Source organism: Cervus canadensis, chromosome 15 (genome assembly GCF_019320065.1).
Source record: "Cervus canadensis isolate Bull #8, Minnesota chromosome 15, ASM1932006v1, whole genome shotgun sequence".
NCBI lineage: Eukaryota > Metazoa > Chordata > Mammalia > Artiodactyla > Cervidae > Cervus > Cervus canadensis.
The window spans coordinates 29715945-29743010 of record NC_057400.1 but is presented as its reverse complement, the minus strand read 5'-3'; the positions used below and the strand labels follow the sequence as shown (position 1 = coordinate 29743010).

At 37.5% G+C, this 27066-nt stretch overlaps 1 protein-coding gene across 2 annotated transcripts in view; it reads right to left on the bottom strand.

Annotated features, from left to right (window-relative positions):
• The window catches only part of EPC2 (enhancer of polycomb homolog 2), a 125880-nt gene that overhangs the window by 27560 nt on the left and 71254 nt on the right, over window positions 1-27066 (bottom strand). For both annotated transcript variants that reach the window (XM_043487715.1, XM_043487716.1), the window contains exons 3-4: window positions 13541-13686; window positions 5777-5983 (exon numbers count right to left, since the gene is read on the bottom strand). In XM_043487715.1, coding sequence (XP_043343650.1) covers window positions 5777-5983; window positions 13541-13686 — 353 coding nt within the window. The remainder of the gene's footprint in view (window positions 1-5776; window positions 5984-13540; window positions 13687-27066) is intronic.

Sequence of the window (27066 nt, the reverse complement as noted above, 5' to 3'; positions counted from 1 at the left end):
ATCTCATTAAGGTGGTGCATACTGAATATTAAAAAATACTATGTTATGAATAATAAATCACCCTTTAATCTTATCCAAGGAAAATATATCACTTTCCCCCTTCAATAATATATGTGACAAAAGACAAAAATCTAAAGCATAGTTTTAAGCAAAATATTTTGTAACCAGGCAGCAGTTGCACCTTATGATTGAAAAAAAAAAGAACATAACCAAGAGCAAATATTAAAGTACAAAGTACTTGAATACTTCAGTATTGCTCTCTGTAGAAAGTATTTCACATGTCCCCTATTCTCAAAAGGCTTAAAGTCTAATAAGAATGAAAGAAATACAAGTTCAAAAGATAAATAACACCAGCTGAACAAAAAGTGCATCAGAACATTTTAAAGTTGTCCTCCTCTTCACTAAATGTTTCTCTTGGACTATGCACTTCTGCCCCTTCTTACTCATTCATTTTCTGCTCTCTTTAGGCCCAAATAAGTAGCTTCCCTAATTTTTCTTAACCCCACTCCTGCCCTTTCTTCTATTTTTACCTTTTATTGTGAAATAATTTCAGATTTACAAAAAAGCTACAAAAATAGTATAAAAAATCCCCATATTATCTTCATCCAGATTCCCCAAAGGTTAATATGTTACATTTGCTTTATATATCTCTATGATGTATATACACATTGTTATGGACTGAACATTTGCATCACCTGAAAATTCTTATGTTGAAATCCTAACTATCCAATGTGATTTTTATTTGGAGGTGAGGGCTTTGGGAGTACTCATGAATGGATCAGTGCCCTTATAAAAAGGAGACCTCAGAGAACTCTCTTGCCCCTTCTGCCATGTGAGGACACAGCAAGAGGACCATCTATGAAACAAGAAGCAGGCCCTCAATAGACACCAAGTCTGATAATACCTGGATCTTGGACTTCCCAACTTCCAGAACTGAGAAATAAATATTCATTGTTTAAGCCACCCAGTCTATGTATTTTTGTTACAACAGCACAAATGGACTATGACACACATACATGTATGTATATAAACACATGCATACATATATAACTTATTAGCAACAGTATTTTAAAATATTTTTCAAGTTGAAGATATAATGCCTTCATCCCCTAAATACTTTAATGTATATTTTCTAAGAATAATGACAGTCTCTTATACAATCTCAGTAACATTATCAAAATCAGGAAATTAATACTGATATAAAAACTATTATCTAATTTATAGACTCTCCTCATATTTCACCAATCGACCCACTAATGTCCTTCACAGCAAGAAATACAAGTTAGTATATACAGATTTCCTATATTTATATAATGTTGCTATAAAGGACATTAGTGGGACAATAATAATTTTTATTATTAAAATTTATTATAAATAATAAATTCTTTCCCAGTCCAGGACCTGATTCAGGATTAAAATTGAATTTAGCTGTCATGTCTCTTTTGGGGTTGTTCAGTTGCTCAGTCATGTCCAACTCTGTGACTCCATGGACTGTAGCACACCAGGCTCCCCTGTCCTTCACTATCTTGTACAGTTTGCTCAAACTCATGTCCATTGAGTCAGTGATGCCATCTAACCATCTCATCTCTGTCACCTCCTTCTCATCCTGCCTTCAATCTCTCCCAGCATTAGGGTCTTTTCTAATGAGTTGGCTCTTCAAATCAGATGGCCAAAATACTGGAGCTTCAGTTTCATCATCAGTCCTTCCAATGAATATTCAGGGTTGAATTCCTTTAGGATTGACTGGTTTGACCTCCTTGCTGCCCAAGGGTCTCTCAAGAGTCTTCTCCAACACTACAGTTAAAAAGCATAAATTCTTTGGCGCTCAGCCTTCTTTATGGTCCATGTCTCTTTAATCTCCTATAAGTTGGAATACTTCCTCTGTCTTTCTATCATGATCATGACCTTGATAGTTTTGAAGAGTAGAAGCCATTTATTTTTGTAGAATGTTTGTTAATTTGGGTTTCTTTGATGTTTTTCCACAATTAAATTGAGGTTGTGAACTTTTGGTATGACCATTACAGAAGTGAAACTGTGTCCCTTGCTCATCATAAAGAAAGAAAGAAAGAAAGAAAGTGGAGTCACTCAGTTGTGTCCGATTCTTTGTGACCTCATGGACTGTAGCCTACCAGGCTCCTCCGTCAATGGGATTCTCCAGGCAAGAATATTGGAGCGGGTTGCCATTTCTTTCTCCAGTTGCTCATCGTACCAGGAGCTAAATGATACCTATTTGTCAGATTACTGCTGATGTTAACTTTGATCACTCGATTAAGATGGTGCTTGCCAGGTTTCTCTAGTCAAATGACTATTTTTCTTTTCTGTTTTTAATTAAAAAGTACACTGTGGGACTTTATATAATCAAATTTCCCCCATCAGTTTATCATCTGTTAATTCTAACTTTTGCCAGAAACAATGGTAGTTGCCAGATGATGATTTTTGAACACCATCATTCCACTGACATTTTTAAGTTGGAAATCTATGATAAGGAAAAGCATTCTCTTTTATCTATCATCTATCTATACATTTATATCAGTATGGATGCAAGGGTTACCTTGTGAGTTATAATCCATTACCCTCCTTACTGTGTGTGACACACAAACTCCCCCAGATGTGATCAGCAGAGTCCCCCTAATTTAAGATGGCTCCTGAGGCCGTCTGACACTGCTCCAACATGCTCTCATCACATTTTTATATTCTGGCAAAGCAGAATGTTCCAAGTTTACCTTTATGCTTTCCTAGTATCAGACCTGAAATCAACCTTTTTTTTTAAGAAGCCCTGGTTTCCTTTAATGGAAAACAGTATTTTTACATGCTACTCTAGTTGCTTCTACATGGGAAATCCCCAAAATGGGGAGGAGTCTGGTGGGTTCCAGTCCGTGGGTCACAAAGAGTCAGACACAACTTAGTGACTAAACAACAAAATACCAGCTACGCAGCTTCTTCCCTTTCAGATAACTTCTTTGTGAATTTTTGGAGTCTTGCTTAATTTGGGCCTTGTTCACTATTCATCTCTGTCAAAACCAGATCTAGAGGTTTCCTCACTGTTTTAGAACATCTACATTTCTGTCTCTTGGCTTGAAGAACACTTCTTATAGAGACTTCAAAAGAAGGCTAAATGGTGGTGGGGCAGCAGGAGGGGAGGAGGAACTGTGGTTTATGACCTGACCAACTCAGGGAGTCATGATTTTAGCTTTATGTAGGGTACTTGGTTGATGAAGAAGGAAATAGCAAACCACTCCAGTATCCTTGCCTGGAAAATCCCATGGACAGAGGACTCTCATGGGCTACAGTCCATGGGGTTGCAAAGAGCTGGGCACGACTGAGCGACTTAACACTAACTGCTTCTATACGCTCTAAGTGAACAGAGCTAGGAAATAAGCCTATAATACATTTATGTACATAAACAAGCCCAGATTTATATCTATTTCTAGCTGCAGCAATATTAAAATCTGTAAGTTCATAGTGACATCTTTTCTGTGCTTTTAAGATTGTCTACTCCCTATATTCAAATTTACTCATTCCCTTTACCCTTCTCCACAACCAACTCTGCTTAGAGCAAATTCCCATCTTCCTATTCCAGTTACATATTACAGTTTTGATCAACTGCCAAATCTCTAGGGAAGCGGTTCTCAAACTGCTATAATTTATAGTTAACCATAGATCTTTGTAAACCAAGGCTAATTCATAAGTGATTGTTATGTGCAGCCAGACTTAGAACCACCACCCTGGAAGTTTGCTCTCCTGCCTATCTTGCTTCACCTGGGCCACACAGGAGGAGAGAAGGAAGGCACAGATGTTAACAGTTTCACCTGTGGGTTAAACACATCAATGTATATGCTGATTCAAGCCTTCCCAGCCAGTGCATTCAGACATGCTGGCACCTTAACACCATCTCACTTAAGGATGCCCTGAAGCACTTCAGCACTCACAAACTAAACATTAGTTTAATGATTAAAATTAAGTTCTAGACTTCTAAGCAAGTATTTCAGAAGTCCTTCACTCTAGCCTTTGCACCAGCTATTTATATAGCTATACCCTCTGGAATGTTTTTAAGTTTGTGGGAATAGGAAAGGAACCAGAGAACCTCTGTTAACTAGTATTCATTTTTTGCATATCCCAATGGATATGCACCTCTGGAACACTTAAGGTGCTCATTCTCGATTGCTTTCCCAATTTTCTCATTTTAAAACTCAGACATTTCCAAGAAACAATAGTATATATGAAGGGGAATAGTCTTTGGCCCCACAACTAAAGACAGAGAAATAAAAAGACCATTGAAAAAGAAAAGTACCATGCTAGATGTGAATATGAAAATAACATGTAAGAGGAAGGGCAGGAATCAGTGTCAGGAAAACGTTGGCCTAGTTATTACAATGGAGAAATGCCTCAACACAGGAACTTGTTTCTAGCAATTCTCAAACATGCTGGTTAGAAAATAGTGATTTAACTTATTTAAGAGTAAAACACATTTAAATATTAGGAATATTGTTTTTTATGTCAATAATACTGCTATTTTAAGTACTTCATGCCTATCCATTAAAAGAAACCCAACAGTACTTTTCCTTCAAAATATATTGCTCTGTTTTCCAATACAACTGAACCAATTATATTTCTCTTAAAAATTGGAAATTCAGATATTTCAATAATTCAGATAAACCTCTCCTTCCGCATATCCAAATTTATAAAACTTTACTGTATTTACAAACTTATCTCATTATAGTCTTTTCTAAACAAGGCATTAATCTTCATCAAATATCTAATATCTCTATAGCCAAGAACCAAAACACCAAACTGAAAACTCAGTCTGGGTTAGGGAATGTCATCCACATTTGGGAGATCCAAGAAATAGTTATAAAAACTAGTTGTTAACCAAAAGAGTTCCCCCTAAAATGTACTATCCCTGGCAGCTGTTATGCTTCACAGCTGTTATATTAACAGCTGACAAGGACAAGCACTCCATGTTAGGAGAAACAGGAATCCAGAGAAAACGCTGACCTCCAATTACAATTCCTTCCGTTTTTTACATTTATATGTCCCTAATATTCTACAATGTTGTAGAATGTGTTAGTGTGTCTGGTGTTTATTATTAATTATGAGAAGTGGAAGACAGTGACTACCCCCCCCAAAATAATGTCTTCTTCTTTACTATATCATTTCACAGCATGAGACCCAGTTTCTCTTAGAATTCTGGCTCATCTTGCTTCTGAAAGCCAGGTGAGGACAAGTTTGTCAATTTGAAATCTGACACAACTGACAGTTCAGAAAAGGAGAAAAAGATTTCATTGTCTTAGTGTCTTAATTGTGACTGTCAGCAGAACAGGCTTGAAAATGAACCCTTACCAACTTCCCCTGACCCCACAGTAGTTAGAGGGAGTAAAGTCCTTTTTAACATTTATGATTTAGAATATGGTTTCAAAGGAACTCTTAAGCTTCCAAATAGAGGATATGTATAGAATGTATAGCTTACTGAAGAACTCAAAACTCCTGTTTCCTCATAACACGAATTTCCTCATATCACTTCAATTGCAAGCCTAAAATGATATAATCAATAGATTTATAAAGCTCATAGGTATTAAATAAACATTAAACAAACATTGCAAACAACTGGGGGATAGAGGCTACCGAAGAGCAGGCTTTCTAAAATAAAGTTCAACAATGTCACTGGCTTCACTTTATGTCCAAATTACTCAAAATTACTCAAGCTATTGGCAGAAAAAAAAATATTGGTCTTAAATACTATCGAGGTACATTCAGTTAAACCTAATTTGCATATTACCTTTCGAGTTTGCATTTTTTCTGTTCTCCTCCGAAAGGCAACATAAGGGTCATTGTTGGTAGAGCCATCTCTTTTCTCTTGTTTTATCTGAGGAATGAGGGATGGTCCCCTGCAGTTTTTACGTTTTCTCACCCAGTAGTCATATACAGCTTTAATAAGGTAATCATCTTCATTTAGCAGCAGTTTTGCTTCTTGAAGTGTTACAAGCTAAATAAAAAATAAAAACTGTCATCAACTACAATCCTTAGGGAAAACATTTAAAGATTAAACTTTGTCTACAGGAAAAAAATGTGATCAGTCTAACAGTTATGATCAGGTATCATGATGGCAAAAAACACAATTCAATTCAATCTAACAAAGAATTTATTAGTAAGATTTACCAAAATTAGATATTTGCCCTAAGAGGTAGTGAGTTCCACCACTTAAAATATTTAAGAAGCCTGAATTAATGAGAAGTCTACAACAGATTTATGACTTAGGTAAGTCGTGAACTAGAGACATCCAGAATCCTTCAAAATTCTGATACTCTGCGATTCCACACACTGGAGGATCTACTAGTCTTTATCTACTAGCATCATTAAGTGTTTCTGTTTTTCAACAGAAAATAGAATTTACAGGTGGTTTCTTTTTACCTCCCTCCAAAAGAAATGATGAATACTTTCTAATATATTGCAAACTGAATATGTACATGACTCCTCTGATATTGAAAAGGACAAACTTAGCATGTTTCCAGAATTTTCCACACTATACAATCTTGAATTTTTTGTACCAGTCACATACAGAACAACTTCTCTAACAAAGCTGATTAAATACTAGAGAATCCTTATTCTCGACACTCATCTTGCTGATGACAATGTCATGTCTGGACAGTGGCATCTCAGGGATCTCTCTCTCCTTTATCAATGCAGACAACATATGCTGACATTATCTCAAAAGTAAAATTTGTAAAAATTTGCTTGGTCACATCTGTTTCCCTGCTCTTTTCGAAGATCAGAGAGGCTGACAAGATGGATTAGGGGTTACAAAGATCCATTTGTAGTGAAGCTTAGAAAAAGATTATGGAGTTTTAAAAAGCTGTGAATGCTTATTGAAGTGGTGGTATCCCAACCTTTTTACTTTTATTACTTTAGAGATGAAGATTTATTTTCAAAACAAACTGAAATATCTCCTAAAACTTGGAAATGGGGGGGAAATATCACTGAAATTTTAAGATTAGCATACTAATCAATTTGGTGGTTGTATGAATTTAAGAAAGTATGACTTACAAAACATATTTTTTACATGATTTGATTTCTCATATTGGTATTACTTAATGGAATAAATGTAATGATCTTTTGGACAATGATCATTTGTATTTTTAGTCCTATGATAGTGACTACTAGAGCTAATTAGTTGGCTTCTTATTACAGTTTGGCTGCCAAGATGGTGTGACTACAGGAAGAGACGACACTGACAATATCAATACAAGTATCCCAGTCCATGTGATAGTTACTTTTAGTGCAATACAATTATAAATGGCCATTGTTTGGTTTATTCAAAGTCTCAGTGGAGTCAGCTTAAGTGCATCTGAGAGACTGAGTAACATGGTCTCTAAAGAGGACAGCCAGAGCCTGAAACATAAGACCAAACCAAAAGAACCAATATTTTCCAAACATCAGCCTGAAGTGGACGCTCTCCCATTATTAACTGAAGTTCTCTGGAATGGTGATGTATACTTTCAAAGTCTATAAGGATGGTGGCAGAATAAGAACAGAACTTTCATATAGGGTTATTGTTACCATCTTTCTAAATTCCATATATATGCATTAGTATACTGTATTGGTCTTTATACAGAACAGACTTTTGGACTCTGTGGGAGAAGGTGAGGGTGGGATGTTTCGAGAGAACAGCATCGAAACATGTATATTCTAGGGTGAAACAGATCACCAGCCCAGGCTGGATGCATGAGACAAGTGCTCGGGCCTGGTGCACTGGGAAGACCCAGAGGGATCAGGTGGAGAGGGAGGTGGGAGGGGGGATCGGGATGGGGAATACGTGTAAATCCATGGCTGATTCATGTCAATGTATGACAAAAATCACTACAATATTGTAAAGTAATTAGCCTCCAACTAATAAAAATAAATGAAGAAAAAAAAAAAAAAACAAAAAAACCCACAGAGCTTTCTGGATCTAACAAACTTCCACCACATGCTTAGAGCTTTGTAGCATAACTGGTAGCTCTGGTTACCAAGGGAAACAGTGCTGTGATATGTTGCATGTGCTTCAACTGTTTGGTCACTCTGCTTCTGATAAGATTTTATAACCTTCACTGATTAAATCAAGAACTTAATCTAATCCTGGAGTGGGGAGGAAGATAATCTCTTTCCATCAACCCACAGAATCATTTCCTATACAGTGTTATCAAAATAACACTGCTTCCTATCTTTCTGCAGAAGATGTCAGCAGATTAAAACAATGCCTCAGATTTTCTTCTCTTGGTGCTTCTTGCTCCTGCTAGAAATGTCCTGCCTGGTAGTTAAGTACCCTCTTTACAGCTGAGGTAATTAGAACCCAATACACAGTTTAAACATCCTGACATTACTTTTCTTGGTTAACAGTATTTTCTCAGTCAACTTCTGTTTTTATATTGTTATATGACCAACTTTCATTTTATTGGATAATTTTGGTTTTACTCATTCTGTAAAAATTAGCTTTAGTTATTCTAGGGCAACTAGTATGAGTGCCTCTCTACTATCATGGTGACAACATTAAATTTGACTGGTGAGATTAATTTACAGACAAAATAGCCACAAATTAAACCACATGATTAAAAATCCACAAAAACAGAATCCCACTACTTTTATATCCTAAGAAAAAAGTCCTGCCATTTAGCACTTCATCCACTAGAAAGCAGTGGAAACTACTATTTAATTGGCAAAGGGATCTGTGATAAATTTATAATTTCCAAGACAGCTCTGACTTACTGGACTTACTTATTTTGAGGGTAAGGGATGGGAGATAAAAATTATTCTTCTTCTAGACTGAATACTCGTTGGAAGGACTGATGCTGAAGCTGAAGCTCCAATATTTTGGCCACCTGATGTGAAGAGCCGACTCACTGGAAAAGACCCTGATGCTGGGAAGGATTGAGGGCAGGAGGAGAAGGGGGCGACAGAGGATGAGATGGTTGGATGCCATCGTCAACTCAATGGACATAAGTGAGCAAACTCAGGGAGAGAGTGAAGGACAGGGAAGCCTGGCGTGCTGCAGTCCATGAGGTCGCAGAGTCGAACACAACTGAGTGACTGAAAAACAACAGACTGCAACTAGCTCCATGAGAACAAAGATCATTTACTTTGCTTATATACAAAACTCAGGCTTCCCTGGTAGCTCAATGGTAAAGAGTCTGCCTTCAATAAAGGAGACCAAAAGAAATAGCGACAAGTAAGAGGCAGAGGAGCAAATGGAAGAGGAGGTGAAGAAAGAAGAAGAGTCAGGAAATGTGGAGATCAGCAACATCCAATACTACAGGGACATTAAGTAGAGTGCAGACTTAAAAAAAGGCTCCTGGATGACAATTAGGAGGCCATCAATCGCCTTACACAGTACAATATAAGTAAACTAAAATGGAGTAAAAGCTAAACAATATGCCTTATTTTTTGAAAATGTTATTCAGTCACTCAGTCATGTCCAACTCCTTTGTAACCCCATGAACTGCAGCATGCCAGGCTTCCCTCTTCTTTACTCTCATCCCTGAGTTTGCTCAAGTTCATATCCATTGAGTCGGTGATGCCATCCAACCATTTCATCCTTGGTCATTCACTTCTCCTCCTGCCTTAAATCTTTCCCAGCAATCAGGGTCTTTTCTAGTGAGTCAGCTCTTCACATCAGGTGGCCAGAGTATTGGAGCTTCAGCTTCAGCATTAGTCCTTCCAATGAATATTCAGGGTTGATTTCCTTTAGGACTGACTGATTTAATCTCCTTGCTGTCCAAGGGACTCTCAAGAATCCTTTCCAACAACACAGTTTGAAAGCATCAGTTCTTCAGCACTCAGACTTCTTTATGGTCCAACTCTCACATCTGTACATGACTACTGGAAAAATCATAGCTTTGATTATATGGACCTTGTTGGCAAAGTGACGTCTCTGCTTTTTAATATGCTGTTTAGGTTGGTCATAGCTTTTCTTCCAAGGAGCAAGGGTCTTTTAATTTCATGGTTGCAGTCACCATCTGCAGTGATTTTGAAGCCCAAGAAAATAAAGTCTGTCACTGTTTCATTGCTTTCCCATCTATCTGCCATGAAACGATGGGACAGGATGCCATGATCTTAGTTTCTTGAATACTGAGTTTTGAGCCAGGTTTTTCACTCTCTTCTTTCCCCCTCATCAACAGGCTCTTTAGTTTCTCTTCACTTTCTGCCATTAGAGTGGTATCATCTGCATAGCTGAGGTTGTTGATACTTCTCCCAGCAATCTTGACTCTAGATTGTGCTTCATCCAGCCTGGCATTCCACATGATGTACTCTGCATAGAAGTTAAACAAGCAGAGTGACAACATATAGCCTTGAGGCACTCCCTTCCAAATTTTGAACCAGTCTGTGGTTCCATGTCCAGTTCTCACTGCTGCTTCTTGACCTGCATACAGATTTCTAGGAGGCAGGTAAGGTGACCTGGTATTTCCATCTCTTTAAGAACTGTCCACATTTTGTTGCGATCCAAACAGTCAAAGAATTCAGCCTAGTCAATGAAGCAGAAGTAGATATTATTCTGGAATTCCCTTGCTTTTTCTATGATCCAATGGATGTTGGTGACTTACCTCTGGTTCCTCTGCCTTTTCTAAATCCAGCTTGTACATCTAGAAATTCTCAGTTCACATACTGTTGAAGCCTAGTTTGAAGGATTATGAGCATTACCTTGTTAGCATGTGGAATGAGTGTAATTTGAAAATGCAACTGTGACTTAAAAAAAAAAAAAAGCCAAAAAACAGAAGGTGGTAGTTTATTGAGAAAGACAGGCTCAAGTGAAAGGGCTCTTTTGGAAATGGGGACCCTTGGCACATTTTTGGGCAATAAGAAAAAGACTAAAGAAATGAGAGAAGAGATCATTGAAGACTGAGTATTCAAGGAACATACAGATGCACAAGGAAGAGTTAGAAATTTAGGGACTAAAGATAAGGGATTTTAAAAACCCACAAGATCCTAAGTTTTGGGAGTCACTGAAGAGAGAATGAATACAGTATAAGATCATCTGAAGTTAAGAGATTAAGTTTTACAAAAATTAAACTTGAGAGTCTGTGGGTCTAGACGGAGAATCCAAAAGGCAGCACAAGAAGAGAAAAAAGAACATCCTGGGGCTTAAGAAAGAGGTCAAGGCTAAAGGCATACGTATTTTATAACACACACAAAAATCCTCAATGAGGTGATTAACCCCCAAATAATCAGGATATGAACACCAAGAAGAGAATTTTAAGAAACCTTAATATTTACAGCAGATGAATGAAAAGGGAGTCAGTAAAAGAAAATTAGAAGAAATGGGCATAAAATATCATTAAGGAAACCAAAAGGGAATGAACTATATTTGAAAGACCAAAGGTGATGTCAGTTTTAAGAAATGAGAGCTCAAATAAGACAAAAGGATGGGGGCTGAAAATAATCACGGACTCTGGCAATGGGAATTTTCAATAATAACTTCACTGCAACAGTATTCACAGAATAGTGGCAGCAGAAGCATTTGCCTCAGTCCGTCTTTTATGTCTTTCTCTACCAATCTAATAAATACCAGTTTAACCATAAACTTGATTCCTTGCCCTGGAATCTGGTATTGTATTAGCTCGCAAAATGAGCAAATAAAGAAACCCATGAATTCCCAGATCAGACACTTGGAATAAGGTCTGGCTTTTGCTTGGTTCTATTTAATCTCTGGTTCTATTAATATGACCACCTTTTTATTCCTGTGGCAAAACCTTCACCTTCATCTCCTCTGCAGAAAGCAGATGCTATCATGCTCTGAGAACCCAGTCGATTGTTTTATGACCTGGAAGTTTGCATGTGATTGTTTTATGACCTGGAAGTTTGCATGTGAGCAAAAAGAACTCCAATAGGATGATGCTGATTATTGTTGTTGGTCAGATGCTCAGGCATGTCCAACTCTTTGCAACCCCATGGACTGCAGCACACCAGGCTTCTTTGTCCTTTACCATCTTCTGGAGTTTGTGCAAACTCATGTCCATTGAGTCGGTGATGCTGATCATACTGGATAGTTAACTGCATTGCTGACATGTTTTTTGCTTATCCTGTACTCACTTAGATGGTAAGTTCACAAAGAAAAAGCTTCTGCCACTTGTCTTGTTCACTTGAGCATTAAAAATATTACTAACTGAATGAAGGCAATCTACAGAAAAAATAGCTGCAAGCTTCTGATGACATAATTTCAGCCACCATGAGAATTTCTGAGCAATCATGGAAAACAGCAGAAATAACACAAGTCTGATCAAGACTAGGATTGCTAGGAAAATTTACACATAAAGAATAAAAACTGAAACTATATCTGATGCCAGTGATCAAAATCTTAGGAAAACTGTGAGCACTAGTTATAATGAGTTTCACCTTGATGATTAAAACAAATATCCAATAAGAAAAGACAACCTCTCAAAAATACAAGTAGAATTATTTTTCATAGAGGAGATCTTTTACTATACAAAACCTATAAGATAATTCAGTCAAAATAATCCATCTTTTCTTTTCGGTTTTTTTTTTTATACAATTAAATTGAATTTTACAAAATTCAGTCTTAATGCATTTTTTTGGTTAGTATACTTCATATTACTTTCCATCAAAATGAGTTGTGGGGAGACTGATAGACAGGCTAAACATGCAGCAAAATCATTTTCCAATAGATAAGTGTGGGAAATGTTCTGAAGAGCTGGTAATACCTCAGGGATTTAAAGGACTAACTTGGAAATTGGGGGAAAATAATGAATTTGTATAGTTAAACAAGTGAAAAGTTTAAACAGTCTAGTGTAAAAAGTTTATTTATATCAGTAACTTCTTACTACATTAATAAAAATTAGCATATTAATATACCACACAGGCATACCAACAATTACTTTTATTTTTTAAATTTAACTGTAATATCAACACATGCTCATTATAATAAATTTGAAACACAGAAAAAGAACATAAAAATCACCAATAATTCCAGCACCTAAATATAACCATTGCTGGCATTTTGTTGTACATTCTTATTATTTTCTATGCACATGTAGAAATGCTTTAAACAAACCTTAGAGTTTTCCACTTTAGCAATTCTCTGTTCTGTTTTTACATTCCCTGTATCATGTATAGAATGTCCCACTAAAGAAAATTCCTTCTTTGTAAATAATTTTTCCTTAACTTAAAATTTTATATGGTATATAAATAAGCAAAACTAAAATAATCTTAAATGGTAAAAGCACCTTAATACAAATCTGAGCAACTTTATTGATGTGAGATGACTAACGAAGCAATTCAACCAAGCAATTTTAGTTAATGAAGTGCCAAAAAGACAGCTCTATGAAAAGGATCAAGAAGATATTATAACAATGTAACTTGTATTATTTTTATATCCAAACAAGAAAAAAGTCAGAACTGTACTTTTCATACTCTTATTAAAAGACAGTATGCTTAAGTATTTCTTGAACTGTCAAGGAATATTGTAAATTGTAATATACTTAGGTCTAAATAAAAATGCAAAATAAAACTGCTAATTAGATGAAATGTTAAGAGACATTTTTACAAGGTACAGTACCTGATTAGAACTGGCTTTTTCAAGTCTGTCAATCATAATTTCAAATTGCAAAGGCTTAATTTCCATCTTTCTGTTAAGTCTATTTAATAAGGTCTCATCTTCTGAGTCCATATCATAATCTGGTTGTTCATTGTCTAGATTAAAGGCTAGAAAAGAAAAAAAAAATCTTCAAACTCAGGAGAAATCATGGAGTTATATAGTGTTTATATCTGACCACAGAATACTCCCAAAATACATAAAGTACTGACCAGAGTTCACGAGCAGATATCAAAAAATTGGTTTTAGGGAATTAGCTGAAAATAAATTTTAATTCATATATGATTTAAAGTTTAACAGAACACTAAAAATAGCAACTAGAATTATTTATTTTAAAAACAAAGGGTCACAAATATATATATTAAAACATAAACTAACAAATATATTAAAAAAGATAACACTTATTCTCATGGTAGTTTGACAGCATAATCAGAAGTTATGGAACAAAATTAACAATCCAGAAATAAACTCAAAATACAAAATATATGAGGAGAATGGCATTTCAAACCATTGGAAATAAAACAGACTTAAAAAAACAAGAGGCACTCGCCTGACAGACTAATTTTCTTTAAAAAAAAAAAAAATTTTAACATGTGCAACATTATAGATGGATTTGAGGCACTATACTAAATGAAATAAAGTCAAAGAAAGACAAATAATGTATGATTCTCCCTTTTATGTGGAACCTAAAAAAAACCCAAATTCACAGAGAGAGATCAGACTTGTGGTTACAAGAGGCAGAGGGTGGGATGAGGGGGAAACAAAGAAGGTAGAGGAGCATGAAAGGTAAAGAAAAATTGCTAGGAAATTAAAATTTTCAAAATTTCACTTTTGGGGGCACAGTTTCTTCTCTTGGCTGTTAGGCTTTATCACCCATTAACAAAGAGAATTACCAATTAGGCAGGTTATTAAGAGATATTGCTTGAAATATTCTTAGTGATGTGTGCAAGAAATTTGCTATTTCAAATGAAATCTTATTTAAGGATTGTCTAGCTCTGAGAAGCTGAGTTCTAAATTTGGCCAGAAATTCAATACTGGGTCCCTGAAGTCAACGGCTTCTTTTTATGAACTGACAAAAATCAAGATGAGGTACTCACTAATATTCAGAATGGACCACCATAATTTTGAATGGACCCCATGAACAGTACGATAAGGCAAAAAAGATATAACATTGGAAGATGAGAGCTCAGGTCTGTAGGTGTCCAATACGCTACTGGAGAAGAGGGAAGAAACAGCTCCATAAAGAATGAAGAAGCTGGGCCAAAGCGAAAACAATGCCCAGTTGTAGATGTGTCTAGTGCTAAAGTCAAGTCTGATGCTATAAGGAACAATACTGCACAGGAAACCTGGAATGTTAGGTCAATGAATCAAGGTTAAATTGGATGTGGTCAAGCAGGAGAGGGAAAGAGTAAACATCAATGTTTTAGAAATCAGTGAACTAAAATGGCCCGGAATGGGTGAATTTAATTCAGATGACTATTACAGCTACTACTGTGGGCAAGAATCCCTTAGAAGAAATGGAGTAGCCCTCATAGTCAACAAAAGAGTCCAAAATGCAGTACTTGGGCGCAATCTCAAAAAAGACAGAATGATCTCATTTGATTCCAGCAAACCATTCAACATCACAGTAATCCAAGTCTATGCTCCCAACCACTAATGCCGAAGAAACTAAAGTAGAACACTTCTAGAACTAACACCAAAGACATCCTTTTCATCACAGAGGATTGGAATGCAAAAGTAGGAAGTCAAGAGATACCTGCAATAACAGGCAAGTTTGGCCTTGGCGTACAAAATGAAGTATGGCAAAGGCTAACAGAGTTTTGCCAAGAGAATGCACTGGTCATAGCAAAACACCCTCTTCGAACCACAAAAGAGATGACTCTACACATGGACATCACTAGATGGTCAATACAGAAATCTGCTCTAATTGAGGCTCTTAATGAAAATAAAGTGTTGATTAGGCAAGAACTTTATTAACAGTGTAAATTTTGAAAGTAGGTTTGAAAAATCCCTAGCACATCCTATATCCCTCCTTATAATGAAGTCTCAGAACCACATTTTCCCAAGCCGGTGAAATATTTTTTCTCTTTTATAAATCTACTCCATTAACTTAAGGTATGTAGAACATGAAATTATGACAACTGGTTGGACTGTTATCTTTAGATAAGAAAGAATAGTTATATTATGTACATGGAATTAATAAAATTGCCTTAATAGTGCGTTTTCCCCCGATTTCTCCGCCTAACTTGAGATGGTTAGAAAAATAGGTATTTAGAATTAAACCAGGAATCATCAAAGTAACTGTTAGCCAAATCTGAGTCATCTGTGACTGCCTTCCCACTACAAGATCAGAATTTAAAGACTTCCCTGGTGGTCCAGTAAATTTTGACTCTGTGCTTCCGATACAAGGGGCACAGGTTCAATCCCTGGTTGGCAAACTATGATCCTGCCACAGGGTGCATCCAGAAAGAAACAAGAGCAGAATTTAGAATGTGTGACAGGTAAAGAATCCCACCTGCAATGCAGGAGACCTGAGTTTGATCCCTGGGTAGGGAATATTCCCTGGAGGAGGAAATGGCAACCCACCTCCAGTATTCTTGCCTGGAAAATCCCATGGACAGAGAGGATCCCGGTGGGCCATAGTCCATGGGGGTCACAAAGAGTCAGAAACAACTTAGCACCTAAATAGAAATCAGATTCAGTATATTCTCTGCAGCCAAGACAGAGCAGCTCTATACAGTCAGCAAAAACAAGACTTGGAGCTGACTGTGGCTCAGATGATCAGCTCCTTACTAAAAAATTCAGACTTAAATTCAAGAAAGTAGAGAAAACCAATAGACCATTCAGATGTGACCTAAATCAAATCCTCTATGATTACACAGTAGAGGTGGCAAACAGATTCAAGGGATTAGATCTGGTAGACAGAGTGAATGAAGAACTATGGACGGAGGTTTGTAACACTGCATAGGAGGCAGTGACCAAAACCATCCCAAAGAAACAGAAATGCAAGAAGGTAAAATGGTTGTCAGAGGAGGCTTACAAATAGCTGAGAGAAGAAGAAACGTGAAAGGCAAAGGAGAAAGGGAAAGATATCCAACTGAATGCAAAATTCCAGAGAACAGCAAGTAGAGATAAGAAAGTCTTCTTAAGTGAACAATGCAAATAGAGAAAAACACAGAATGGGAACAACTAGACATCTCTCAAAGAAAATCAGAGATACCAAGGGAACATTTCATGCAAAGATAGACACAATAAAGGAAAGAAAGGGCAAGGACCTAACAAAAGCAGAAGAGATTAAGAAGGGGTGGCAAGAATACACAGAAGAACTATACAAAAAAGGTCTTCATGATCAGGATAACCACGATGGTATGGTAACTCACCTACAGCCAGACATCCTGGAGTGTGAGGTCAAGTGGGCCTTAGGAAGCATCACTACAAACAAAGCTAGTGGAAGAGATGGAATTCCAGCTGATCTATTTCAAGTCCTAAAAGATGATGCTGTTAAAATGCAGCACTCAATATGCCAGAAAATGTGGAAAACTCAGCAGTGGCCATAGGACTCAAAAAGGTCAGTTTTCGTTCCAATCCCAAAGAAAGGCAATGCCAAAGAATGCTCAAACTACCACACAATTGCACTCATCTCATACGCTAAGTACTTTTGAGCAAAGTAATGCTCAAAATTCTCCAAGCCAGGCTTCAACAGTACAAGAACCGTGAACTTCCAGATGTTCAAGCTGGATTTAGAAAAGGCAGAGGAACCAGAGATCAAATTGCCAACATCTGCTGGATCATCGAAAAAGCAAGGGAATTCCAGAAAAACATCTACTGCTGCTTCATTGACTAGGCTAAAGGCTTTGACTGTGTGGATCACAACAAACTGGAAAATTCCTAAAGAGATGCTAATACCAGACCACCTTACTTGCCTCCTGAGAAATCTTTATGTAGATCAAGAAGCAACAGTGAGAACTGGACATGGAACAACTGATTCAAAATGGAGAAAGGAGTATATCAAGGCTGGATACTGTCACTCTGCTTATTTAATGTCTATGCAGAGTACATCATGTGAAATGCCCAGGCTGGATGAAGCACAAGCTGGAATCAAAATTGCCAGGAGAAATATCATCAACCTCAGATATGCAGATGATATCCCTCTAAAAGCAGAAAGCAAAGCGGAACTAGAGAGCATCTTCATGAGGGTGAAAAAGCTGGCTTAAACTCAACATTCAAAAAAACTAAGATCATGAAATCTGGTCCCATCATTTCATGGCAAATAGATGCGGAAAATGTACAAAGAGGGGCAGATTTTATTTTCTTGGGCTCCTAAATCACTGTGGACAGTGACTGCCAGCCACAAAATTAAAAGATGCTTGCTCCTTGGAAGAAAAGCTATGACAAAACTAGACAGAGTATGAAACAGCAGATAGCACTTTGCTGACAAAGGTCCGTATAGTCAAAGCTGTGTGTGTGAGTCGCACAGTTATGTCTGACTCTTTGCAACCCCATGGACTGTAGCCCACCAGGCTCCTCTGTCCATGGAATTTTTCAGGCGAGAATACTGGAGTGGGTTACCATTTCCTTCTCCAGGGGATCTTCCCGACCCACGGATTGAACCCTGGTCTCCTGCATTCCAAGTGGATGCTTTACCATCTGAGTTACTAGGGAAGCCCATAGTCAAAGCTGGTTACTAGTTTTTCCAGTAGTCATGGAGAGTTAGACCATAAAGACAGCTGAGTGCCAAAAACTTGATGCTTTCAAACTATGGTGGAGAAGACTTGAGAGTCCTGTGGACAGCAAGACCTTTTTACCAGTCAATCCTAAAGGAAATCAACACTGAATATTCATTGGAAGGACTAATGCTAAAGCTGAAGCACCAATACTTGGGCCACTTGATGTGAAGAGCCGACGCACTGGAAAAGACCCTGATGCTGAGAAAGACTGAGGTCAGGAGAAGGGTCAGCAGGGGATGAGATGGTTGGATGGCCTCAGCGACTCGACAGACATGAATTTGAGCAAACTCTGAAAGACATTTGAAAGATAGTGGAGGACAGAGAAATCCGGAGTGCTGTAGTCCATGGTGTCACAAAGAGTTGGACACAACTGAGCAACTAAACAACAACAACCATAGTTTCATTTTCATTAACACTATGAAAAGTATACACATTTCTGCTATAACATGATATGAGTTTCTAAAAAAAAAATCCTCTATATGTACAATTGTATGTCAATAATAACAGGGTTATGTCAAGTCCATCTAACTTATTAGAACTCAAACAAACCATAAATGTTGTAATAGATTGTCATGTAAGCAACTTAGAATAGCTGGCTACTACCTCAAGGAACACTAAAAAAGCACAAAAAACCCCAGAATGTAACTGCTGCCTTGTAGATACTCAGACAACACGGACTGTAAGGGAACTTGGTACATTAGGACTTCAGGAAGAAATGCTATGTGAGAGCTGTGCAAGGCTGGGGATATTATCTTTCTGGGAAAGAAATTCTAGGTGCAAGTACTTCTTTTTAATTTTTTAATATAGAGTTGGAAGGGCTCATTAAATGCTGAGCAGTCAAGGTAAAGCATTTGCTCTTCCCTAATGAAGATTTTAATCCTCCTGTTACTATTCCAGCCACCTTTGGCAAGGAAAATCATAAAAGAAACAAGACAACTTCCATGTAGTACTGAACTCATTCCCTCCCTTTACTCACTGTTGTTAAGCTAATTAGTATCATAAACACTTGTGCAGAGTAGTCCGTACAGCAAATCTGTATTACTAAGGACATAAGAAATAATCTTATGTAGATTACCTATCCTGATGCTATTTTTCTTATAGTATCCTAAATGATACAAATTTATCACTTGTATAACCCCATGCCATGGCTCTCTTTGTAATGAATGAGATAGTTTATAAATCCATCAATTAACAAGAGAAATGCATAGAAAACATATTTCACAGGCAATTATCTACATAATTATATCAGTTCAGTTCAGTTGCTCAGTCATATCTGACTCTTTGCAACTCCATGGACTGCAGCATGCAGGCTTTCCTGTCCATCATCAACTCCTGGAGCTTGCTCAAAATTATGTCCATCAAGTCGGTGATGCCACCCAACCATCTCATCCTCTGTCGCCCCCTTCTCATCCCGCCTTCCAATCGTTCCCAGCATCAGGGCCTTTTCAAATGAACCAGTTCTTTGCATCAGTTGGCCAAAGTATTGGAGCTTCAGCTACAGCACCAGTCCTTCCTAAAGAAAATCAGGACTGATTTTCTTTAGGATGGACTGGTTGTATTTCCCTGCAGTGCAAGGGACTGTCAAGAGTCTTCTCCAACACCACAGTTCAAAAGCATCAGTTCTTCGGTGCTCAGCTTTCTTTACAGTCCAACTCTCACATCCATACATGACTACTGGAAAAACCATAACTTTGACTAGATAGACCTTTGTTGGCAAAGTGATGTCTCTGTTTTTTAATACGCTGTCTAGGTCAGTCATAGCTTTTCTTCCAAGGAGTAAGCGTCTTTTAATTTCATGGCTGCAGTCACCATCTGCAGTGATTTTGGAGCCCAAGAAAATAAAGTCTGTCACTGTTTCCATTGTTTCCCCATCTACTTGCCATAAAGTGATGGGATCAGATGCATGACCTTCGTTTTTAAATGCTGAGTTTTAAGCCAATTTTTGCACTTTCCTCTTTCATTTTCATCCAGAGGCTCTTTAGTTCCTCTTTACTTTCTGCCATAAGGGCGGTGTCATCTGCATATCTGAGGTTATTGATATTTTTCCCAACAACCTTGATTCCAGCTTGTGCTTCATCCAGCCTGGCATTTCACATGATGTATTCTGAATAGAAGTTAAATAAGCAAGGTGACAATATACAGCCGTGACATACTCCTTTCCCAATTTAGAACCAGTCCATTGTTCCATATCTGGTTCTAACTGTTGCTTCTGGACCTGCATAGAGATTTCTCAGGAGGCAGGTAAGGTGGTCTGGTGTTCCCATCTTTTGAAGAATTTTCCAGTTTGTTTGATCCACACAAAGGCTTTGGCATAGTCAATAAAGCAGATGTTTTTCCTGGAATTCTCTTGCTTTTTCTATGATCTAATTGGTGTTGGCAATTTTTTCTCTTGTTCCTCTGCCTTTTCTAAACCCAGCTTGAACACCTGGAAGTTCTTCTTTCATGTAATGTTGAAGCCTAGCTTGTAGAATTTTGAGAATTACTTTGCTATTGTGTGAGATGAGTGCAACTGAGTGGTAGTTTGAACATTCTTTGGCATTGTTCTTCCTTGGGACTGGAATGAAAACTGACCTTTTCGAGTCCTGTGGCAACTGCTGAGTCTTCCACATTTTTTGGCATATTGAGTGCTGCACTTTAACAGCATCATCTTTTAGGATTTGAAATAGCTCAGCTGGAATTCCATCTCTTCCACTAGCTTTGTTTGTAGTGATGCTTCCTAAGGCCCACTTGCCTTCAAATTGGAAGATGTCTGGCTCTAGATGAGTGTGATCACACCATTGTGTTCACCTGGGTCATTAAGATCTTTTTTGTATAATTCCCAATTTTATATATATATATATATATATATAAAGCTGGTTATATATATATATAATTATATATAATTATATATATATAATTATAGAATTTTCACTTAAAGGGCTTTTTTTGGATGGGCATGGCAAGAGAAAGTGTTTTATTTCATTTTTTAATGTGGTAAAATACACATAAGAGAAAATTTATTTTCTTAACCGGTTTTAAGCATACAGCTTAGTGATATTAAGTATACTCACAATGCTATGCAAACATCACCAGCATCCATTTCTAGAAGCACCAGTAGGGTTTCATAATTTCCTACTACTATTTCTTGCTCACACTGCCAAAAACATGAAGTGACTTAGAAAGGCAGAAAACAAAGAGAAACTCAAGAGCCTCTTGAAAGTCAAAGAGGAGAGCGATAAAGCTGGCTTAGAACCCAAAATTCAAAAAAACTAAGATCATGGCCTCCAGTACCATTACTTTATGGCAAACAGACAGGGGAAGAAATGGAAAAAGTGACAAGACTTGATTTTGGGGGGGCTCCAAAATTACTGCGGATGGTGACTGCAGTCATGAAATTAAAAGAGCTTCCTCCTTGGAAAAAAAGCTGTGACAAACCTAGACAAAATATGAAAAAGCAGAGATCACGTTGCTGACAAAGGTTCGTATAGTCAAAGCTATGGTTTTTCCAGTAATAATGTATGGGTGTTAGAGCTGGTCCACAAAGAAGGCTGAGAGCTGAGGAACTGATGCTTTCAAATTGTGGTGCTGGAGAAGACTCTTGAGCATCCCTTGGACAGCAAGGAGATCAAATCGGTCAATCCTAAAGGAAATCAGTCCTGAATATTCTTTGGAAGGACTGATGCTGCAGTTGAAACTCCATACTCTGGTCACCTTTTGTGAAGAGTCAACTCACTGGAAAACACCCTGATGCTGGGAAAGACTGAGGGCAGGAGGAAAAGCAGGGGACAGAGGATGAAACAGCTGGATGGCATCACTGACTCAATGGATAGGAGTTTGAGTAAACTCTGGGAGACAGTGAAGGACAGAGAAGTGTGGTGTGCTGCAGTCCATAGGGTAGCAAAGAGTCCAACATGACTGAGCAGCCAAACAACAAGTACCGTGTAGAAATAATACCTATTTCCTACACATACCAGAGAAATAGTTTACAGAGTGAATCAACAGATGTTTGTAAAACATACAAAATCCTGGTTTAGCACGAAATCAACTTATTAAGTGCTTATTTAATGGGTTAGGTAGAAAGCTAGGTATAATGCCCAGAGATAAGCAGAGGAATCTCTGTCCATAGTTCCACATTTTGGGTATGAAAATATTACACTTGTAAACACTCCTATATACAAAAAGAACTACTTGTCTCTCAAGGTTTTCCTCTCAGACACACATATCTGGTGGTCATTGGGTTTTTAAACATTGTTTTTGTGGGTATGTTTTTTAAAAAGTCATTACTTTACTTCTCCTACAGTATGTCCCAAGTCTCACCCACATCTGGTTAGTTCCAAAACTATTCAACTTCAAAACTGGTCCAGCAACACAGCTGCCCGCGGATGAGCCTGGGAACTAACAGAGACCTGCCGAGGTGTTGGAGGGCATGGGCCATGTCCAGAAATGGAAATGTGGAAAGCAGTCCCTCCCAGTACCACTCAGCTCCATGTTTGCCAAGCACCTTGCTCAGACGGGACTCAACACTGTTTGCCTTAACAAAGTATTATGCTGCATCTTTGAATTACATGACCATTGCCCAGTGTATGTCTTTTCTGTCCTCTGATTTAGAAGAGGGGTATGGCTGTATGTCATGGTTCTTTTGGATACTTATAGTAAAGAGGCTAACTTGCGTACATGTTTCCGAATTTTAGTTCTTTGGAAGGGACTTGCACCACTGACGGATAGTGTGTGCTTACTTCCATTTCAAATGAGTAAACCCTTTTAAAACAAGCTTGGCAGTATCCCTCATGTTCTTCCTTTCCTACCAGAAATAATAATTACCAGGTAATATGGCTCTAGGAAATAAAGAGAAAAAAGGCCATGCTGCCATTAAAGAAACAGTGACCAGAGAATACATTACCAATATTCACAAACACATCATATACTGAGAAATCTGAAAACATGAAGGAAACCGTGAAGGAGATGGAAACATCTCATGTATTATCTGCTAAAAGGCTCAATGGTGCAGTCTGGACTAAAAGATTAGGACTGTACCCTACCATATCTGTGGACGCTTATTCAGAAAACATCATTAATGTGAAGATTTCCTGAAGAAGCACTATACACTGGTCATCTAGGTACATATCCTTACTTTCAACAACTTGCAGAACACCCTACAAATATGAAGACTAGGAGCCTCTGCTTTCTTCTTTCCACAGAGCACAGAGTAATGGGGATCTTGTAAAATAATGGCTAAACTAGGGTCATCTGTCTGGTCTACAGTACATCTAATCATAAGCTCGTCTGCGCCAAAACCGTAAAGAGAAACTACACTGGGCTCATCAATAGCACGCAACGTCTGGCAAAGGCCCAAGTCCCACTCCGCACAGCCCCCGAGCCCCAAGAGGCAAAAGCTGACTCCTAAGAAAAAAATTTAAACAAAAGCAGTCAAAAAATTTAAAAGAAAGGAACAGGGATACTCAGATTGTTTCCTGAGTCCCCCTCCCCCAATTTTTAAAATCTATGGCAACTTGTCAAGAGGAAAACTAGAACAAACAAAGATATGCTGGGAGATCTAGATGCCAATTAGCTTTACTCAAATCATATAGCAGTTACTCTTTCCTGGTAAAAATCTTAAAAAGTAATAGTTCCTAAGGGGAGTCGTAGACCAGAACCCAGATGTTTAAATAACTACATAACTAAATGGTTACTCAAGCAATATTTAATAAAGTAAATATCTCAGCGTCATAAAGTCTGGATAATTTTCATTTTTACAGGTTTTTTTTTTTTAGTACATTTTGACCAGCAGGGTCATATTTAAAAGCAAGACACAAAAAATTTACAAATAACAAAAGTTACATGATATCTAAAACTGGAAACATCTTATACATCAGAAAAATGAGGTTAAAAACTCTGGTGAGTTGAGCACAGGTTTCAGGATCTCAACTCATAGAGTTCAGTGATTCTTCCACTATAACTATAATAAAAAGCTCCTTGATAGTCAAAAGGAGATAAATTAAAAGATTGTTTTCTGTTCAGCCATGGACTGAAATGCTTAAGATAATACATTACAAGCATTTAATAGCAAAAGATAAAAAGATTTATTTACAAGTAAATGCAAGTTGACTACCATGCATGTGAAACAAGTTATTGCGGACCCAGTGCACCAGGCACTCAAGGATTTGTTAAAAACAAACATTAAAAATTAAAATGAAAACAAACTCTTATAAGACTTCCCCATTTAAAGTTATTTTACATTAAGAAAATTTTCAAGTTACCTATGAATTATTGATGATAATTCTTTAATGTAAAAAGAAGCAATATTATACAAAGCTCCTATTTTCATTCATTTTTCAAATTTTCTGAATGCTTATTTCTGGACTACCTGCCAATATCCAATCCCTCTGATGCAAGCAATAAAATAAGACAGAAGGACCAGTACAACTTATTTTGTAAAGGCTCGTCTTTTAACAGTAACACTTACAAGAGTGTTGTTCACTTAAAAACTCTGATCTATCTCTTCCTCCAGCTCTGCATTTCCTTTCCTATACAATTTCCAAAATTATGTTTTTTAATCCACTGAATCCAGTAACAACAAACACTGACTGTACAACATGTGTAACAGGCTCCCTTCTAAATTAAGATAGATAACAATACCGTAAACCACAGAATAAGTGATGAAAGGTAATTCCAGACTGAGAGAGTAGCAGGAACAAAGAGAATATGCTTAACTACAAAATATATCAATTATCAATGATAAGTTTGGATAGGAGGCTGCTGCTGCTGCTGCTGCTGCTAGGTCGCTTGAGTCGTGTCTGACTCTGTGCGGCCCCATAGACGGCAGCCCACTAGGCTCTTGTCCCTGGGATTCCCCAGGCAAGAACACTGGAGTGGGCTGCCATTTCCTTCTCCAATGCATGAAAGTGAAAAGGGAAAGTGAAGTCGCTCAGTCGTGCCTGACTCTTAGCGACCCCATGGACTGCAGCCCACCAGGCCCCACCCATGGGATTTTCCAGGCAAGAGTACTGGAGTGGGTTGCCACTGCCTTCTCCATGATAGGAGGCTAGATAATTACAAAGCACTTTCAAACAGTAGGACAAAAATTCAAAACAATATGTCCATTGAAATTGTAAGCATATATATAAAATGAATATATGAAGGGAAAACATAGGCATAACACTCTCCGACAAAAATTGCGGGAATATCTTTTTTGATCCATCTCCCAGAATAATGGAAATAACAAAAATAAACAAATGGGATCTACTTAAACTCAAAAGCTTTTACACAGCAAAGGAAACAAACAAAATGAGAAGCTGACCTACAGATCGGGAGAAAATATTTTGTGGATGTCCTTAAAAAAACAAAAATTGAGCTACCATATGACTCTGCAATCCCCACTCCTGGGCATATACTCAGAAAAAAAACATGATCTGAAAGGATACATGCACCTCAAAGTTCACTGCAGAACTGTTTATAACAGCGAAAGACATGGAAGCAACCAAAATGTCCATCAACAGAGGAATGGGTAAAGAAGATGTAGTGCATATATACAATTGAATATTACTCAGGCATGAAAAAGAACGACATAATGCAATCTGCAGCAACATGGATGGACCAAGAGATTGTCATAGAGAGTGAAATAAAGCAGACACAGAATGAGAAATATTGTATGACATCCCTTATATGTAGAATCTAAAAAGCAATAATACAAATGCACTTATTTACAAAGCTGAAACAGACTCACAGACTTACGAGAAGAAACTTATGGTTGCCAGGGGGGAAGGATGCAGGGAAGGGATAGTTAAGGAGTTTGGGATGCACATATACACACTGCTATATTTAAAATGGATAACCACAAAGACATGCTACATAGCATGTGGAACTCTGCTCAATGTTATGCTGCAGCCTGGGTGGGAAGGGAGTTTGGAGAATGGATTCATGTATACATATGGCTGAGTTCCTTTGCTAATCCACCTCAAACTATCACAAAATTGTTAACTGGCTATACTTCAATATAAAACAAAAATATTAAAAAGTATATATATAATATATATATATATAAAAAATAGAGTTGATCAGTTTCACAAACCTAGCATCAGCAGTGCTACTGCATATCTAAATCCCAGTGAAATGGAAGCCAGTGTATACTAATGTAGGCTCTGACTATGAACTGAGAAGTAGTTGGAATAAATCATCTTCCTAAGATCCCACATACCTAACTCTAAGGAAGTCCAGGAATCTGACAAAGGCTCACAAGTCTCTCCTTTACTTTAATATTATCAAAGCCTTTAAAACAGTGCTTCTCAAACTTAAGCACTCACCAGAATCATTTGATTGAATCAAACAGATTGCTGAGCTTGCTTGACTGAAACAATTTCTGACACAGCAGATCTGAAGTGGGGTATGTGAACACATTCCAAAGTGATGCTGAACAACATTTTGAAAATCTCTAACCTAAATACAAGTCTTTACTCTTGAAAGATTGTAAAACTTTACTTATGCCTAATGTGAAATACGATGAACTTTTATTTCATCATAACTTTTATTAAATTCATGTATTTTAAAATCCTCAGGCTTCAAATTACTTTCAAAGTAGGTAATGACAAACTAGTACATCTTAAAGTTCAGAGGCAACCCAAGCACCATCCCCTCCTTTGCTTGGAGCTCTCCAAGGTTCTGATAGCGTGCAAAACTAGCAGTTCTAAATGTTGTACCAATAGATCATACGAATGTTAATTAAGTCAGAATTCTTGACTCTGCTTCTCTGAGATTTTCTACTGCTATAAGACTTGACCAGAGACCTCA